The sequence below is a fragment of the Rhipicephalus sanguineus genome, chromosome 5 (assembly GCF_013339695.2).
Source record: "Rhipicephalus sanguineus isolate Rsan-2018 chromosome 5, BIME_Rsan_1.4, whole genome shotgun sequence".
NCBI lineage: Eukaryota > Metazoa > Arthropoda > Arachnida > Ixodida > Ixodidae > Rhipicephalus > Rhipicephalus sanguineus.
The window spans coordinates 64,274,275-64,288,649 of record NC_051180.1 but is presented as its reverse complement, the minus strand read 5'-3'; the positions used below and the strand labels follow the sequence as shown (position 1 = coordinate 64,288,649).

Here is a 14,375-nt window from a genome sequence, read left to right as displayed (position 1 = left end):
GGTCCTAGCCCGGCGCGGCGTCCCTCGGTCTTTCATTTCGGCAGGCGGCGGTGGTCGCGACTGCTCCTCGCGGCCCCGCGTTTCACACGCGTGCGCCCGCCGAGTATGCGGCTTTCCGGGATTGCCTGCTCCTTGCCGGGCGATTCCGGCGTCGCTCGCCTTCGTTGATTTCGCCGTACAACCGTGGTCGACAACGCTGAAGACAAAGGATAGGGCCTCGTTACTGCCCAGAAAACATTGAAACTGCACAGCTAGTTCGTCCTCTCTCTGCACACACGTCTGTGTTGTTTATAATTGGAGCCATGCGACTGGGATACTGTGGCATCGTGAAGTCAGCTTCCGCCGTTGTGGCTGTTTGGATGCTCTTGTGCATCGTCGGTGAGTGTCGTTATGGATAATATTTTGCACAGCCGATTGTAGAGGAAAAAATTCCGTCTTCTACTTAAGCTTAAAATAGAATTCATTAAAACAAGACTTACGCAGGATGCGTGTTGATTAGAAAGTACGAAGAAACACACTCAAAAGTGATGACTACTCATCGTTAGACGCTACCACGCCGGATGCTCAGTGGCTGTGGGTTTCTGTATGCTAGGCATGAGGTTCTGTGTTCGTTACCCAGTCGCGTTTGCTATGTTTCAGTAGTAGGCGCCTTGAACAGATTAAGGCTCGCATGCGCGTGCTTCTCACGCATCGTATTTCAGGCACGAGTGATCAACGAACAGGGGATGATAACGAACCTTATAACTATAAGCTAGTAGCACTATTATACTATACTATAAGCATGTAGCACGGTTCATGGCCAATGTTTCCTTTTTGAACATCACGCTGAATCAATTTGTGTATCGGTACTAAACGAATGCGATATATCTTGCTGAAGCAGTTTCAGTAGTAATATTCGCCGCGTAAAAATACACAAATATATTATTTATCGCAATTTGTGTAAGCGTAGAGCAAGATGGCCAGATTCACTCACTAGTCAGAGAACCTTTTCTGAAAAAAAAAAAACTCTCAAAATGAATCGCATGCAGTAGCACTTCTCAGAGACGTCCTAACGTAACTGTTACAATGATGTCCAAAGGAAATGGACTCTGAAGTTATTGTTATGAAATAGCGCTTGGGGGTGCTCATTCTCAGTAGAGCCGCCAAGAGTAACCCACATTCTTATTTTCATGAATGTAAGAAAAGACAAGACCAGAAGCTCTTAATATGTTGACGTGCACTACAAATTGAATATCTGGCAGGGCCAAATAGGGACCCTGCGAACTACTATCCTCAGTCAAATTAATGTGCCTCTATTAAGCTACAAGTATTGATTTACAGTGAGTATTTCGTCACTCTTTCTGGGCTGATAATGAAAGTACAAGCTGTTTTGAAGCTCCCAGTGTGACACAGAAAGTCTCATTGGGCTTGCGCAAAATGACAGCTGGGAACATTGGTTGAAAGCTAACACTCTCAATCAGCGCTATTGATTTAGCAAATTATTTTGCTATACATATTCCAGAAGCTATGGCTATGCGCTGCTTAGTTTGAGGTTGTGGGTCCATGTTGGCTGTGGCGGCCACATTTTGATTGCGTGGAAGTGAAAAAAAAAAAAGAAGACATCTAAGTTGATTTAGGAGCACGTAAGAAAACATTAAGAAGTCACAATTAATCCGCAGTAACCCACTACGGCGTGCTTCATAAACGAACGGTTCTGAATAGCCATGCGCTAAACGTTTCTTCTTTTTTCTTTTATGAGGGACAGAGCCGTTTACTTCTGCGGAAGAGCAAGGAGGTCGTCATGTTTGTTCGTGTAAAATGTGCACTTAGGTCTGAATCCAAAAAAAATATTTGAAGCATGTTATTGTTAATATTGACTTACTGCTCCGTTTTTCAAAGAATGTCTGCTACGGCGCCCGCTCTCTCTGAAAACCCTATGTTCACACGCTATTTCCTGCAGCTATTTGCTGAGAAAGAATGCGATGATTGAACGGAAATAGGGCAGTTCTGCACTCTGCACTCCGCCCTCCGTGAGAGAAGCCTGTAGAGAGTTGCAACAGTAACTTACTGGCACTGCAGTTGATGATATATTAGGCTAGAAGCGCATTTTTCTTGCGTGGCTCATTCTTCGCTACCCTTCTAACGCACACCATGGCAAGGCGCTACGCAACGCGGAAACTGACAAAATGTAACAAACAAAAAAGGATACAGACGTAGTTTTTCATAGGCTGGTGGTAGCGAAACATAAATTACGACGCTTTATCAAAAATACTCGAGGCTGGCACCGTGCCCCAAAGGAGCTATCAAAGTGTTGAGCTGCCGCGAGAGGACAGTAGATTTTTTTTTGCGTATTTTTGTGTAGATGAGTATAAGCACCTGAAAAGGTTAATGCCTAAGCGAACCACTTATTGTACTCATGATTTATTTCTAGCGCCCAGTAAGTAGCCACGGAAAGCTGGCGGAAATAATTGAACAGCCCGCTTCCGAACACACACTCCTTATCCTGCCTGTGTGTTACTCGGAGTTTACTAACCGCCCTCTTGAAGTTCTTATTTAAGGTTTACGCTGAGCATCAGCTGAACACTTCCACCACTCTTTCTCGGCTATTTCTTAGATGTACATCCGATCAAGGAATTTAGACGTAGATCCCATTAAATTAGGTTGCTTTTTTAGCGTCTTCTGTTTTGCGGCTGTCATGAATTTGAGAAAGTAAAAGTTAATCTTTTCATAACAAACTCTTCATACGGCTGTTGCTTTATTTTCAGCTTTATTTTATACGGTGGTGGAGCTCGCTAGCTATGTCGCCTTAAAAGCGGCCTGTATTCCAGAAAGCTATTGCGCTTGTGTTGTTTCTAGCAGCCGATTGCAGCCAACCCTGACGTTAGACGTAATTGATTGCGAGGTTTGACGGTCAATGGTAAAAGGTACTAACAAGCAAAACGTTTCTAGAATTCGTCCCCGCATTTTTTGGTAGTTTGCAAGTGAACATTTTTTTAGCGGCGAAGCAGTTTAGGGTCTCGGCTTGTCGGCGTGTCATGCAGTAGTCATGGTCCATCAGAAACGGGTATGCACCACAAAAATTGGGTAAATCCCTCTACTCGCCCCAGGTCCTGAAACTTTAACTTAGCAGCGGTGTCAGAATGCCCGACGACATTTACCAAGGCGCTCAAGTTTCTTATCTAAAACCACAGACTCAAACGTGGATCTCGACGGTGAAGTCACCTATTTGAAACACCACATCTTTAAACATATCTGCAAAGTAATGGTGCTTAACTCGCCACCAGTTCACTAAAAATGACGAAGGCAACAAACATTCAGACCAGCAAATAGCCGACTATGTTAGTGAAGCTGAAACACCCTTCCCTACATGCCGTAGGGAACTGAAACCGGGCATGTAGAGAAGAAGAAGAAGAAGCACCTTGGGATTAGCTGCATTCCGGCGCAGTTCTCCGACGACGTTAGTGGAGCTGAAACACCCTTCCTACATGCCCGGTTTCAGGCTTGGCATCACCAGTTCCTCATAAAAAATCTCTCTCAAAGCAATGTGGCGAATTACCTCGGTCGGGCTGTTCTTCCTTTGCTTCTGTCTCTCATTGCCCGTTAGCAGCGATTTTGTTGTGGGAAACACCGGCGGACACTGCATGCTTCGCCCCTCCCCAATTTTTGCATTTTTTTGTTCAACGTAACCAGTGATCACATAGTTTTAGCTGTCTGTGGACTCATTGCCGTTTGCATGGTTATGAGTACCGGATAAGTATACGTGATGGGCCACACCCGGTTGCGGCACTGACGACGCAGGACCTAATCACAGAAACAGAAAACTAGCGTTTCCATGAGTTACACATGTTATTCAACTGTTGGTGTAAAGGACTGCCAGTTACATATTAATCAAATAAGATACTTACATTATTTTGCTTTGACGGGAAAGCTCATGAAACAAACATAAAGCATAGAACGTTTTTGAAATCGTGAATTTAAGGGTAATTGCTCACCTGAACCCGCTCACACCGCTTGCTTTTTCTGTCAATTTTTGTACGCTTTTTGCTGTAACTTTCAGTACCGCTGAGGGCGGAGCGCCTAAAAACTTCCTATTCCGAGTGTGAGAAAAGCAGCCGTCGCCTACGGATAGTGCTAAGACAAGAAGCACGAGAAATGAATAGGTTTCTTTGCTTGTTTAAAAACATGCGCATAGTTGAAGGCATGTGTCACTTAATTGTATACACTAAACATCATGGATTTATATGAAGAATTTATCATCGACTGACATAGATGTGCTCGGCGTGTATCGTGACAGCTCACGGTACTGTTTTTTGCGTCCTTAGGCTTTAATGTTTTTTTTTTCTATGTGTAGAAAAAGAGTTAAAGAACAAATAACTTTCAAAATGCCCTTTATCAAAGACATCTCATAGGATGTTTTTAATTTTGTTTCCTCCATTTTCAACTTGATTGAATTATCAAGCAAAGCATATAAGTCGTTGAGAATTGGTAACCGGCTCTGAAGAAAATCGACGAACAGAATGGTTATTGCAAAGAATGAAGAAGAAAGCGCAGCACCTCAGATTGAGCGCGTACACACAACACACACCACCAAATAACACTGGGAAACCGTAATACTTCTCTTTGAGAATGCCGCCGGCGCAGGATTCAAAAAGCCCCGAATGTCGAAAAGGGGATCGTTAAGGTTTTTCGCTTCCGGGATCGCATTAGCGAGAGCGACCCGAAATTGAATTCTGAGCAGATCGTTTGTTTCTCGGTGAGTCGGCGCGGTGCTCCTTCGAGGGAACCGAACGCCGAACAGTGCTTTTTTTCTTCCTTTCCAACTACGAGGCTATTTCATTAGTAAAGCTATTAGGTATAGCTGATACGTCCTTGCTCCGTAGTTTCCTACGAAACTGGTCGTTCTAGCGACTATCCACTTCTTTTCCGATGAGATCACGATTATTTATTTCCGTTTCGGGATGTGTTATGCAAAAATGGGAGCGAGAAGTAATAGATAGCTGAGAGGTGCACGCGTGGTATCGATTGAATTATTAGAGTGTGGTTATGAAAGCGCCGGGTTTATTATAATGCTGTAAAGTATATTCGGGCAGCTCGATACCGAAATGAGGTACCAGTAATGAAGCGACTGCACGAAGTGGCTTATAAGGAGTCTATCGACATCGCTCATCTTTTGGCTGGTGAAACTATTTTTAATATTTACGCCGCATAGTTAGAAGTAGGTTGTGCCGGTCGAGCACTTCGGTTAACATTAATGACGCGGGGCTCTTTCATAAGCAGTTGCTTTTGAAATGAATCCCACGTTGTTCTGGTATGGCGGCAGACTTTGTCTACATATGAAATGAGTTTAGCGAAAGCATGTCATAAGAACGTATCGATGACAAATTTTAGACTTTCTCCTGCTATTTAGTTTAACGTCGAGTGCAGAGTAAACATATACAATAATGCTATCGATGTGGTTCCAATAGTAACGAATACGGAATGAAGATGGCGTGATGTCGAAGTTGAGCGACAGCGCGCTTTCACGCCTCCTGATCTTGTCATGGTAATAACGGCCAGCACGAGGACAAGAAGTAATCTAGAAGCCTAACACCTACTTGATAAACGCGTATGACGCCGGTTGTGTGGTTTGGTTTAATTGCAAACTTAAATACCGCACAACTTCTCTATGCCAGTAAATGCCCAGTCGTTAAATGATCAGTAAATGCCCAGCTTTTATTATTTAATTTATTGCTTACCGTACGTAGTTACCTGCAAGCCATTTCCCCTCAATGTTGTTTCGCACAAAATTGATGTGAAGCACCTACTGCACAAATTGAACGGTGCGTTCGGGTGTTCAGTAACAGTTGTTTCATGTTCGTGGTCGTATGAACATGTCGCCAGCTCGTGTCACAAGAAAATCAACAGCAGCCTGAGCTGGACAAAAGCCTTATCAGCACAAAAATTGAAAATTAGAGAAACAGTCGTAAATGAGACGCATGTTAGGAGCCTACAGTCAAATGAAATAATTTCTTGCAGAAATGAGATTTACAAGCCGGGTGTCTATACTGTCGCATGCTGTGCATAGTCGTATCGGTTGTTACAAGTCAGTTGGCTTGAACTCCGCAAGGTCGAGTTCAGCAAAGTGAAATTAGTTATAGACAGCCTATATTAGCGCCATCAAAATGCATATTTCTGAGCTTATAATAGCCAAATTAAAAGGGAAGCAACTCTGCTAGTGGTGCAGTAAATGACGCGAGCTGTATGCAAAACAGAACAACCGCAGCGGGTTCTTTGAACAAAGAATCCCACAGCGAAAAGACGAAAGACGCATATAAAAACCATTGTGACAGAGATGCAGAGAGAAGTCTTCGTAATGGTCTTTGCGACAGAGAAAAACTGAGTTGAGATAAGACTGCGTAGTGGAAGTTTCTGTTACCAACACATTGAGTAGACAGAGACTGATCAAAAGACCACGAAACAAAAAACGCTTGAAAAGCAGTACATCAAAAAGCACATAAACAGGTAAACACAAAAAAATTGCAGAATATTAACCGGCCATCATTCCTTCTTAGACATCAAAGATGTCCCCGAAAACACGTTAGCGTTCTGATTATTTGTATCTTGTTGACTTTAATGAACTAAAGTCGATCGTAACACAACAGAAGATGCAAGCTCGGATATACGGCCACCCGGGCCTTTTGCGGTTCTGTTCCCTTATTTTTTGCGACGTGGACTCCGGGACCCGTTACGCCTGGGTGATAATGCGCTGATAAATATAAATGTGCGTGTGCTGCTACGAGAGAGATTAATGACAGCAAAGAGCCTAACGACCCTGAACAAGCTGGAAAGCATTAACCGTCTCTCCTTACTTCGGGTGTTTTGACGTAAGAGTTGTTCTGTTACTTTGCTGCATTGTTGCCACGCTGTCGCTACGACGCCTGTAACATGGCAGCTTTCGCGAGCAGAAAACAGAGGCGGGAGGCGTCAAGCGAACGTGTGAGAACAACACACGCCTTGTTTTGTTTGCTTCGTTCTATATTACTAGTATATTGTACGCATGACTTCTCGCGTGCTAAAATAATGGTTATCTACCATAGTTAAACAGTGTGGCTAACATACATAACAGCTGTTATTTCTTTTGAAGCGTTGCCGTTGGTAGTGTAGACCATCGGCTGCTATTGCAACTGCTCCTTGTACATATTACGTTGTCACCACTTTTTTTTAGAAGCTCCTCGCGGAATATCGTTCTCAAGCTTCAACAGCATGCATGGTTCATTCGGCGTTTGAACTTTCTTGGTGACAATAAAGGTTGTATATACCTAGTGTACAATGAAAGTTGCATAAACAGAGGTGGGGCCGCAGACAGGCTAGCCAACATTTCGAAACGTGGACCTATTTTTGTGGAAAGGCTGGTGTCATTCTTGGCGGGTTAGCTTTTTAGGTTTAGTGGTTGACGTCACGTGGTGTCGCTACCGGTACCTATCATCCACAAAGAAGAAACTGACGCCAATGCGCCTTTTGACTAAGATAGGGCCGCCTATAGAAACTTCATCCAGCCTGTATAAGACATCTTACCTGCGTTTATGCAAGTTTTATTGTAGACATTGTGTTCCCATCTGTCAGTTGCCATCTTTACATTGGTTATATACCTGATGCCACGCGGACAAGTAATCGTCTCTGGTCATTGCTCAGATGTCTGCTAAGGTATGTTCATTACCGCGGGTTTCTTTGGCCGCGTAAAAAAAGCAAACAATTAGATTGAAAGCACAGAGCTATATACATTAGGCTAAACTATATTAACAAAGAAACCAAAAAAGGCTAACACATGCATTACGCAACAACGTGTAGTAGACAACGGATGTGTCTGCTACACGCTGAAAATCCTACATTCACGTTCGTACTGATTCATATATCCTCAAAAGGGTGTGGCTCCAGCCAAACCTTGACAGCGTAATCTAAGCGTACAGTAAGATTGCTGAAAGAAAACCTACACACCAAACAAATGCGCTACAGAGAACACTGTTGTAATATATCTCGTGTAACTTCAGTTAACGATTGAAGAATTCCTTTGTCCTTTTGTGTTTCGAGCATAATTACTTCGACGACCGCCCACGAAGCCAGTCACCTCAATGAGGAGAAAATAAAACGAAAAGAAAATACTGCAGCGAAATCAACCAATTAAACAGGCCACTTTGTTAACGGCCGGAGCGGTGCGGTGCGAACAAAGAGGCGCTCATCGGTCCCAGAAGCTCCAGTGGCTGAAGCAATCACCACGGTTCCTTCGCGGCAGCGCCGCAGATACTGCTGTTCCTAACGGCTCCTTCGAACTATTAAGACCCCGCTGATCCTTTGTGACCGGGCGGTCGGCGCCGAATAGCTCCACGGACGACTACTCTGTTGGCGGCGCCATCCGCTTCGCCACACGCCGTCGTTTTCGCCTCATCGCTCGGATCTAGGGGGAGACCGAGAAAAAAGAAGGGGTTGCCAAAGGGGATCAGAAAGCGCGTTTCTAGGGAATCGTACGTCCTCTGGCAACCTAGATGAGAATGTCTAGCTGGCCCACTGAGCGGCGCAGTTTCCGAGCTCACGGTTACTGTCTTATCCGATTGATTCACAAGATAAAGCGAGTAATTTGGAAGGTCATTATCATCGCAAGAACTTAGTGAGCACGAACTAATTTGGACTCGCTTCAATTGTGTTCCTTAATGAGGAGTTGTGTAAATGCCCTTTCCTTCATTGCCGTTTTTTTTTCTCTGTTCTAATCCTCTTCTGAACGAAAGATGGTTGATCCCTCCGTCATAGGAATCGGAATAACACGAAAGTAAAGCGTGCCCTTACAGAAGTAACTGAATGTTTACTGTACATTGATATAAGAGAGTTTGTACAATGTATATTGATGTCTGGCAGCTATAGCACCGTTTAGATGAATCCCCTTTGATGATTGGTGGGACATCTCCATGCCGACGACTAACGTCCATGTTAAATTATTAAGCAAACCGTTGTGGTAGCTGTAGTAGTTAACGGTGAAAGCGTAATCAGAGAACAAGGTGTAATAGCCAGAAGAGCGTTGCTGATTGGACGCAGAATTTCGTCGCCATCCCGCCGCATGTTAAAATGTGTTTGAACACGACGGCCAGACTAGACGGAAACGCAAAGCGCGTCGCGCCGCCCCCGTTGCCTGGCCGCAATTTTTCTCGGAGCGAGCGCGTGAGCGGGGAACGCGCTGTTACAGCCAGGTAAGGCAGGCGCGCGTCGCAGAGCTATTTTCGGTTTGGATTAGCGTGATGCTATGAGCGACGCTGACGCCTTTACGACGCTTGGACTAATATCGCCGCCTCGCGGTGTGTTAAGGCATTGACAAAATTGAACTTGTATTGAAAACGCGCTGAATGGGACGGACGTGTAACACGTTGCAGGTGCGCGGAGTAATGCGCGTCACAGTAATGCGCGTCACAGGTGCGCGTCACAGTAATGACGAATTACTTCACCGCTCCCAGAGGGCAACACCACCCCGTCGACCGGGAGAGTGGTAGATATAAAAGGCGCGTTGGTAAAGCCTCTAGAGGCTGTGACCGTGGCGCAGTGGATAGCGTGCCCGGCATCTGTTGTTGCGGACCGAGCGGTCGTGAGTTCGATGCCCGTTGACGGAACAATTTTTCTTTGCCATCTGATCGCGTAAATTTTCGACGTCATTTCCGTGACGGAAATACGTCACTGATGTCTTGGTGGACCCCGGCATAAAACACTTTCGTGTTAATGCTCTCATTCCTGCCGGCACTCTATGAATCGTTCTCACTCGACTCCCCCTCATCCAGCTGCAGCCAGTGTTTCTCTCCTAAGGACTTTCGTTGGGCTCGCCTTTTGACGCGACTCTACCCTCGCCAAGCTACCGTTAGCTCCCATTATCCGGTTCTCTTGCCGTTTAAGTTTTCGAATTTTTGTTTATTTGTTTTTGCCTACTTCGGAACTCCCATGTACGTGGCCGAAATTCCGTGGACGTGCTTCGAGGGTCGAAGTATTGCCCCACCCCTGCCATCTTCGAGTTTGCTTCGACTGCCGTGCGCGGTCCCCGTCGATTTCCAATAGTGGAGCGGGCGGACGTCGTCGTTGAACTTGCCGCCGCTGTTCACCGTTTCCCCCTCCCACCTAACTTTTTCTTGCTTTCTCTTTTTTTTATCTGTCTCTTTCCCGTTCTTCAGATTTGCTCGTTTTGAAAAATCTAGCCACCGTTCGCGCGATCGAAGTATCAAAGTTCAACGCCCACCCTACACTCAAGGCTAATGCGGAGGATACTTGACGTCACCGTTTGGGTCCCGTCGATATCCATGAGAGCAAGCGGAAACGGGCCGTCGAAAATAAAGTGGCAAGACAGTAACAAGTTCCCTAAATATCTTCTCAGTCTTCATTTTTCTTTTCACTCTTGTAGAAGGCCTGAAAAAAGTCGATGTGCCAAAGTATACTTGGATTTAACTGAAGGATAGTATCGTGTTGAGTCCATATCCACTTATACTCATATGCGCGTATATTCCCTCAACATATTTAAAAAAAAACAGCGCATAAACCGACACGGACACAGAAATTGGAAGGAACACACCATAGCGCTTCTTCCACTACTTGTGGCCGTATTGGCTTTTGCGTTGTTCGTTAAAATATGTTTCGAGAAATTTCCCCCACAGCCTGAACTTTCAATTCTTCGGCGTACATACCTATAACTCCATCAAAAACGAAACAGAAAATGTCGTTCTTCTGTAGCGATTGCTGTAGTTCTAAATTCTGCGCTAAATGCCGCTCCACTATACTGCAAAACTTGATGAAGTGCTTTGCACGGACAGCCTGCGCTTGCCGTTCATAAAGTTGCCACTGTTCCGTTTACCAAACCGTCGATATCGTCATTGTTTGACGCAACCAGGTAAGGTTTCCCCGGCACGAGAAGAATCTTGTTATCGAGATGCTTAAAGTCGGTATGCGACATGCGCGCTACCTTCTGCTGCGCTTTATCGACTTCCTGCTTGTTACGGCAAATTGAGATACGTGTCTTTTGCAGCGAGTTCCTCCAGGTTGTTTTCCCTGTAGAGTTGTAGCGACGAATGCGCTGGAGAACGCCGCAGGAAGGAGCAATCGGGCTTTTGGCGAGGCGGTGGCGTCACCTCTTGCGCGGCACGGAAATCAGGCACATGTTTTCGAAGCGTTTTTAGCGATTTTTTAAAAATTATTGCAATTAGATCTGGGATATTTAGGTCATTTATATTCGTTTAGCAATCGTTAGTTTCTTTTAACCCAGTTTTGAGCATTTATAGCCTTGGTTAAGGCCTGTATTGACCAGTTGATTGTGAACATGATGACGCCACATGAGATCTGTGGAGGGACGACAGGTGGGGCTCCTGAAGTACTGCGCACTTAAAAAAATGCAGAGCTTGTAACTCTTAACAGAAACTGAGATGAGCACCATTACATAATTTTGGACGTCATAACAACGCACATGAGCGCATACAGATGGCCTAGCCCTTTGTAACAATGGCAAAGCAGATATTAGAGTGCTACTTATTCGAAGTACCGAAAGTACTATACTTGCGCGTTCCATAATTCGGTATAAAGTCTAACTGAAAACGCACTTGCACATTCCACTTTTGGAAAAAAAAAGAAACTTGCAGAAGTGTCTAAGACTTGAGAGTCAATAATTCTGCACCACCAAAGAGCCAGAATCTTTCTAGGCCGCTCTCAGTGTATTAATCGAATAAATACATGTTTAACGTGATGGTGGACCTTTGTACATGTATCCGATGAGCCGTAATGCGCACGTTAACCGCGTATAAAAATCGTCTCAAGCATTACATAAAGCATTTTTAACACTAGCACGCACAAATGGAACGACGTAATGCGTTTGTACATTGTAAAACGGATAATAATCTTGCCATGGAAGAGCAGTTCGGTCAGCATAATATGGAGCACATACGCAGTGAGAATTTGAACAGAATACCCATTTACACAAAATACGAATATTCATTAAAAAACCTCACAACAAAAGAAAGCCTCTCCAATTTGGCAACAATTGGCACACGTGTAGAATGGAATTCATTATGTATTCTCACCTTTACAAGACGCTGTTGTCACGGTTTGGCGTTTAGAGCATATCATGACAAAGGCAGGTAGAATGAGCTATGAGTCTCTTAAAACCACTTCCTTTTGCTCCTGGCATGTTTATCGACATCGCGTGCCGTCAGCCCTGGATACCTACCGGAGAAGGCTGTTTACTGAGGACGACACGACTCTGCACTCTCGTGCTGTGACAACAAACTGGACGATGTGGCATGCACTTCCCGTCGCCGGTATGATGTGGCGGATCTGAATGGCTATGTTTACCTGTTTTAGAGTTCGTCAGTTGCTAGTTGTGGCGATCGCAGAGCTGTTAAGGTGTACACATTTTTATATGTGCACATGGTCTACTTCAATTCGCCTCGTCAGCGCTTTCTTGATGCAGACCTCGCGCGTGAATGAGCTCTGGGCAAAGTACACCGCATTCAATAGAACTTGACAACGTTGTGGGTACTTCCTACAAGAAAGAATGGCCGCCAAACTTTCCTATTTCGAGTGTGTATTATTGACGGAGTTTGTGTTTATACACACACACTGTATCAAACGCACACCATACACCGTTAAACGCATACTCTCAGTATAAGTAAATAAAAATAAGTATACACGTATGTATGTATGTATGTATGTATGTATGTATGTGTGTATGTATGTATGTAGATGTATGTATGTATGTATGTATGTATGTATGTATGTATGTATGTATGTATGTACGTACGTACGTACGTATATGTATGTATGTATGTATGTATGTATGTATGTATGTATGTATGTATGTATGTATGTACTTGCAATGGTATAACGTGATTGAGTAAGCACAGCGTTAGCTCTTCTTATAGGCTATCCCAGTTTCGCGCCAACCTTTATTCAGCATCGGTTTAACAGAGGGACAGCACTTCTGATGGCGGCACACGACAACAGAGTGCCGTCGTTCCCGACCAGCGATACGTTGATGGTCCGCACGCACGGTGGTTTCACTCTAAGCATGGTTGAGAGCGCTGCAATACTGTAGCGCGTGAGCGCAGTCACGTTGTTCTATTTCATATTCCGCGAGCTTTCGCTAACGCCGGAGAGAATGACCACACATACGTTGCCACACTAAATTGGATAGGTAGTCTTAGAATGCCGTTTTGAAAGTAATGAAACTCACCGAGCCCTGATGGTTAATATGAAAAATTTTGCATACTTGGTCTTTGAGAATTAACTAAATAAGCATAATATGAAAAAGTCTGGCAAATTCCACGCATTGTGGGAATCGATTTAATGAGAAGCAGCCAGCGAGTGGTTGCCTATGCTGCCTTAGATTATTTATTATTTATTTATTATATTATTATTTATTTATTATTTATTTATTTATTTATTTATTTATTTATTTATTTATTTACTCACTTTTGCTTTGAGCATAGCGTTGCGAGTTGGATCGATGTCTTAGTGTAAATTCAGTAGAGTGCAGATTGTTGTCTTACAGGCACGTTGACTACACTGGTGCAGCCGAAATGGTAGCTTATGGTCTGACGTAACGTTACCACTCATATTAGACCAAACAAGCCAGTTACGTCGAAATTAATTGCATGTTATGTTGTCATGGTGCGCATGTCATAACTAGCGATCGTTAACATATTCCTCAGGGTTGAGCAATTCTCGACTTCAGCTTGCTGCCTCATAGGAGTACATGTGTATTTATTACATTTCATGAAAGCTGATAGTCAACATTGGAACCACAATTGTCTTTGCCGGGACATCATGCCTGTATAAGGTCTTTTGATGCGCAGTTTCAAGCTCTTGCGCGGCTCTGCGGTAAGAAATACTTCACCGCCACACAAAACGTTTGGGTTCGATAGCGGCTCGAATCATGATTCTTGTTATATGCGTGTATCGGAATTTTTCGCTCACCGACAACGCCGCCGACGCTGGTACCGGATTTTATTTGACACGGGCTCCTTACCGATATCGCATTACGATTTGCAATGCCTATTCTCGCCGTTCCTCGGTTGACATCAACTTTGAATCAATCACCTGTGGCGCATGCGCACATTCCACGGGCTGTGGTTTGCAGGTATGCGCCCCACGTGACTCTGAGAAAGGGTTTCAGGATGTACGCGACAGGCTTGCCATTTTATTCATGTCATGACATTTTAGTAAGGTTCGTCATACACTGATACCCTCCTATGGCAATTTTGATATATACCAAGCAAAGCAGGCGACCATGATAGCACCTGGACGTAAGCGGCTAGATAGATAGATCGGTAGATTGAAACGGACAAAGTGCCTTTGTCTCTAAGGCATGCTTCGCATTTAATACTAATACGAACGCCAGATAACGGCGG

At 44.4% G+C, this 14,375-nt stretch overlaps 1 protein-coding gene across 1 annotated transcript in view; it reads left to right on the top strand.

Moving 5' to 3' along the window:
• Positions 1–302: 302 nt before the first annotated feature.
• Positions 303–14,375, top strand: part of LOC119393709 (uncharacterized) — a 30,544-nt gene continuing 16,471 nt past the window's right edge. The window contains exon 1 of the mRNA XM_049415956.1: positions 303–378. Within this exon, the coding sequence (XP_049271913.1) occupies positions 303–378 (76 nt within the window). The remainder of the gene's footprint in view (positions 379–14,375) is intronic.